The sequence below is a fragment of the Drosophila yakuba genome, chromosome 3L, assembly GCF_016746365.2.
Source record: "Drosophila yakuba strain Tai18E2 chromosome 3L, Prin_Dyak_Tai18E2_2.1, whole genome shotgun sequence".
Lineage (NCBI taxonomy): Eukaryota > Metazoa > Arthropoda > Insecta > Diptera > Drosophilidae > Drosophila > Drosophila yakuba.
In genome coordinates, this window is record NC_052529.2 from 14737858 (window position 1) to 14742901 (window position 5044).

At 40.8% G+C, this 5044-nt stretch overlaps 2 protein-coding genes across 2 annotated transcripts; one reads left to right on the top strand and one right to left on the bottom strand.

Moving 5' to 3' along the window:
• Nucleotides 1-1456: 1456 nt before the first annotated feature.
• LOC6534105 (COMM domain-containing protein 4) lies at nt 1457-4405 on the top strand. Its single transcript, XM_002094755.4, has 4 exons — nt 1457-1585; nt 3374-3514; nt 3567-3798; nt 4022-4405. Exons 1-4 carry the CDS (start codon nt 1583-1585, stop codon nt 4240-4242), a joined length of 597 nt encoding a protein of 198 aa, XP_002094791.2. The 5' UTR covers nt 1457-1582; the 3' UTR covers nt 4243-4405.
• Nucleotides 1626-2456, bottom strand: LOC6534104 (leucokinin). The gene has a single exon (XM_002094754.4). It carries the CDS (start codon nt 2227-2229, stop codon nt 1747-1749), a length of 483 nt encoding a protein of 160 aa, XP_002094790.1. The 5' UTR covers nt 2230-2456; the 3' UTR covers nt 1626-1746.
• Nucleotides 4406-5044: the final 639 nt, after the last annotated feature.

A 5044-nucleotide genomic window follows, 5' to 3' on the forward strand; every position in this document is an offset into this window, starting at 1 on the left:
TGGAGCACCCACTGATCTACTGATCAACTGATTAACTGATCGATTGAGTGATCAGACCTAGTTCCGCTTGGGGGGTCAGCAGGTCACCGATCGAGGCTTTAAATAGATGTGCCAAGGCCTCACAGAATCCAGAGGTATATTTTTAGATGGTACTTTGCCTTCCGGATTTTGTTATTGAACTACAACCGATCACGCCCACCTAATCAGAGCCCATAATCGCGTTAGCACAGCAAAATCGACGAGATTTGTTGAGACCAGGTTTCCAGACCCTAATCGGGATTCAAGTCTGGCGTTGGCGCCGCTGTCAAACAGGCTGGAAAAAGTCGCTCACGTTGTGGATTGGATGTGGATTCCCGATCATACTATATGGGACCACTATCAGTCAATTTAATGATTTCGAATTTAGATTTCTGGGCAGGCCGGGTGCGATTAGTTAACATTTGTTTTCAGCGTGTCCAGCTCTGGCAAAAAGGCCCAGAGCACCGAGACAGATGAGATAATTATAATTACTGCCGCCTGCACAAACACACACCCCTCTTTTGCGCCTAGTTTGTATAAATAGACAAGGTTTATGGGTTTGTTGTGCCCACCTCCAATCTGGGATTACAATCCCCGCCGGACTCTGGCTACTCGAAGGCCTCGAATGTTGCTCCAAAAACTGTCGGCATCGGCAAGATTTCAATCGTGGCGATAGGGCGGTGCAGGTGGGTTCCATGTGGGTTCAAAGGGGTGTGTTTGGGTGGGCGTTCAAATCCCGATGGCCTGATAAGGGCATAGCATTTGCTTAGATAGTGGACAATGACAGACAAAGTGTTGGCATAAACAAAACATGGAGTCATTATGGCATTCCATTTGAAAGAAACGGGAAGAGAAATAATACTGCACAAATGTTATTTTAACATTAGGATTTAATACTTACTCAAAAATAAAATATAAAACAATAATATATAATAAATAACAAACAAACGGTTGGCATAAACAAAACATGGAGTCGTTATGGCATTCCATTTGAAAGAAACGGGAAAGAAATAATACTGCACAAATGTTATTTTAACATTAGGATTTAATACTTACTATAAAATAAAACATAAAACAATAATATATAATATATAAACAAAATTGTTTTTCTCTAAACTAATTAAAAAGTATATACATATATACTTAATAGTCAACTAAATATAAAATCTGAATGTATAACTTCGCATTATCAAACTTCTAAGGAAATTCAAATTCCCTTCACATTGGCGCCCAAAAAGCTAGATTCAAAATATACATGTAAAATGCAAACTCTGCTTATGAACCATCTGGCACAGCGCTTTACTGAGTGATACTTTAAAATATTTCCTCTTACTTATAATAATTTTTCAAATTTATTTTAGTGCACTTTTAGATAAAAATGATAACATAACTGAGATTTCAGCCCTGGAAAATAACGCCTCCTGAACTTGAATATCGATAGTCGCCGATAGCTGTGGACCAATAACACACTCCGATTACAATAACAATAGTTGTCGATAGCTTCAGCAAGCAAAAACTAAATATTTAGCTTAGAAAATCCCCAACAAATAATAAGATCAGTAAAATGGTGAGCTATTTTAACTAAATAAACTAACTAAAACACGCAATTAGCCGCTTCACGGTTTGCAATCATCGGGTTTATTTAGACACTGATATTAATTAGAGGACTTCAACTTTGGCTGTTCATACACTTTGAAGGGGATAACGCTGGGAGTGGAGTCTCCGGATTTAGTAGTCCGGCAGGATCGGTGGCTCCGGGGACCGTTTGCCGCCCCACGAGTGGAAGCGCTGCTTCTTGCCCAGCACCACGGAGTTGCGCTTCTCGTCCCGCTGCAGCTGTGACTTGATGCGGCACCTTTCGACCACCGCATCCCGGATGATGGGCGAGAACTCGGCGTCGCCGAACTGGGCCATTAGCAGGCGGAAGAAGGCCCAGATCTCGCTCCGCTGGGATGTGGGTGGTGGGGCGTAGTGCCGGAAGAGCCATGCCCCCGAGTCCGCATCCTGGCCACCGGGTCTGGAGTTGTACGTATCGCAGACATCCTCGAAGCTCAGGACTGCCTGCAGGATGAACCCGCGGTACTTGGAGAGCTGCACCTCACAGGTGGCCAACTCGGGATCCTGTCCAGAAATTGGGGCCGACGCCAGGCTGGCTCCATAGATTTGACGGCCAAAGGCGAGGAGCACCACACACAGGACTATGTTTGCCATCTTCTCCAGCGGTTTTAGCCGTCTTAATCCTCTCGGCCAACTGCGTTGTTTGGCGTCCTGGTGCCCTGCTTATATAGCCACTCGATCTGTGGGCCCACCACCAAAACCACCACCACGAGCACCCACCAGCCAGCAACTTTGAAGTCCATAAAATAATTATAAAACGTTTGTCGTTCGCATTTTCTGAGCCGTTACACACGTCGCTAAATAAATACGAGTGCGTATTAATAAGCGTCTCAACGTTTTCCACACACTTTTCCGCTTTCCCTCCAGACAATGGCAACAAGTGTCATAAATTTTCACTCGCTTAACTCGCTCTTCCCTTCCGAACTCGAGTTTATTAATCCTGCCCAGAGATAAACGTGACGTGCACTTGAAACTGAGACGAGCTCCCCAAACGCTTCTTCTTTATATGTGTGTGCGGCGGGGTGGAGGAAAAGTCGGAGCCGGAAAATGCCCGACCCACAAAACATTGCAACCCCTTTTCACCGCTCGCCACTTGTGCAAATTGCTCGCTGATTAGCAGGCAAGCGTATGAAATTAATCATATGCAAATATCGTCCACTTTTCTTTTCCTTGACGCGAATTTGTTGCTGTCGTGGGAGTTCTTGGGACCTATGAAATGTTATCCTTGTGGGGTATGATTAGGAAACTCATGTTTGACCCAAATAGGTCTGGACAGCTTGTTTCTTTCTATGGAATTCGAGGGGCATAGCTTGGAGCTACTATTATATTATTCAAACTTTCTCAGAGATTTCCGCCGTAATTTGTGTTATATTCATTGTTTTATTTAAGACACAAATTGGTCATCTTTTTGTATCTTATTAATTATATTTTAATTATTATATTTAATTATTATTTGGTACAAGTTTGTAAGCATTTAGTCGAACTTCATATGGAACATACAGTTTTCTAGGGTATTTTCAGCTCCCACGCCCCTTGCTTTCTGTTGTTCCTAAGAGCTCTTCATTTGGTTCGAGCCCACTTGTTGAAGTGCTCTGGTCTTTAATTTACTCAAAAACGTGATGGGTTAACTTGGCTGTGGGCGTGCCCCTAGGACTGAATGTAGAAATAACTTTAATTATTTGCTGTTTCTTGAATGTGAATAATAACACAATCAAACATTTGTTTTTGGCCTTTACAGAAATTTCGCTTCTGCGGCGAAGGCGATTGTCCCGATTGGGTCTTGGCAGAGATCATATCCACACTCTCCAACTTGAGCATTGAAAACTTGGAACAACTTAGCGATTTGGTGGCCCAACGAATTTGTGGACAGGAATTTGAGGTTTGTCATTATTTGCTTGTTATGCTTTAATATTAAAAACCTTTACTTTCAGGAGGCTAAAATAAAATCGCTCACATCCACCTTAACTAATGAGGGTAAAACCGCCGTGGCATGCATCAACTTTATGCTGACCAGCGCAGCTCGCTTTAGCTGCACCGAAAGCATTTTTGGCGAGGAGATCCAACAACTGGGACTGCCTAAGGACCATGCCGCAGCCATGTGCAGAATCCTCCAAAAGCATTCCGCCGCCATACGGCAAACACTTATAAGCAAAGCTTTCAAAAGTGAGTGTAGTTGAAAAACATTTAGTCTAGCTCTCAATTCTAGAAAATACCAGTTTAAGAAGAAGCAGTTTTTTAAGACCTAAAGGTTAATTTCTGGGATTATTTTTCGTTAATATTCAGCACTGCTGATGATTTCAAGAGAAATTATTAGCACTTTAAATTGAAAGCCAGGTTTATAAGCGTACTTTAATTTTCTTAAATTTATATATTTTGTTTACTTTAGTTAACGAACTGCAGAGCGTCCGTGACATATCTACGCCTGGACAAACGCCTCCGAACTACGCCACCTTGGAACTTAAAATCTCGCAAGAACTGGTGGATGGCCTGCCGAAGGATACCACCCATGTTCTCAACATAGATCGCGCCCAAATGAAGGCTCTGCTGGCGGAGCTGAAATTGGCACGTGATGTTATGCAAAAGTATGAAAATAAACCAGATTCCTAAAAATAATTGTATTAAACATTAAAGAAACTTATTATAACAATAATATTTCTATAATTGACCAATACAAATGTGTTTTAAGCAATATAGTAACAATACTAATAAAAAACAATGACTCTAGCAGATAACCCATTCGAATAAAAGCCTTAAAAGACTATGCAAGAAACTAAATTTTTTAGGTTTTTGGATAGCTGCCGATAGGTGGAGGTATTTTCGCCTTAAACGGTGTCATTAAGTTGGGACACCAACCATTTCCCGGAACTGAACCAATTTTGTGTTGAGCTTTTCATTTCGCTGAGCATTACAGCCAAAGCGAATTCATAGGAGCAGGGGTTATTTAAGTGAGCTTGGAAAATTGCAAAAATGTTTACTTTGATATCATTATTAGGGAGGGAATTCTCTTTTGTTGTAAATAGATTTTTACCCTTTTTATTTAATAGCCAGATACTAGAATATTTAATCTAAGTAGCAAACTAAGATAAAACAATTATTTGCAACAATACGGCTTTTTCAAATATTTTTATGATAGTTTGTGCTTATAGTATCACTTAGAGAAAGGAATGCACCTATATTATTACCTGGTACTTGTAGATTAAAAGTGTGTAAAAGGTATAAAAAAGGTTTTGCGAGCGAAAGTATTTATATCTTAATCAGGATCAATAGACAAGTTGATCTGGCCATGTCTGTCTGTCCTTATGAACGTCGAGATCTTGGGAACCCTCGACGTCGATGCACCTCACATTTTTAATATAAATTAAAAATTGATAATTTAAAATTTGAAAAAAAAAACATTTTTAAGCTGCCT

Bases quoted from the DNA above. Each gene is read 5' to 3' on its own strand.
- LOC6534104 (XM_002094754.4), bottom strand. From the start codon at position 2,229: ATGGCAAACATAGTCCTGTGTGTGGTGCTCCTCGCCTTTGGCCGTCAA.
- LOC6534105 (XM_002094755.4), top strand. The intron at 3,515-3,566 runs GTTTGTCATTAT...CTTTACTTTCAG, and splicing joins TTTGTGGACAGGAATTTGAG to GAGGCTAAAATAAAATCGCT. The intron at 3,799-4,021 runs GTGAGTGTAGTT...TGTTTACTTTAG, and splicing joins TATAAGCAAAGCTTTCAAAA to TTAACGAACTGCAGAGCGTC.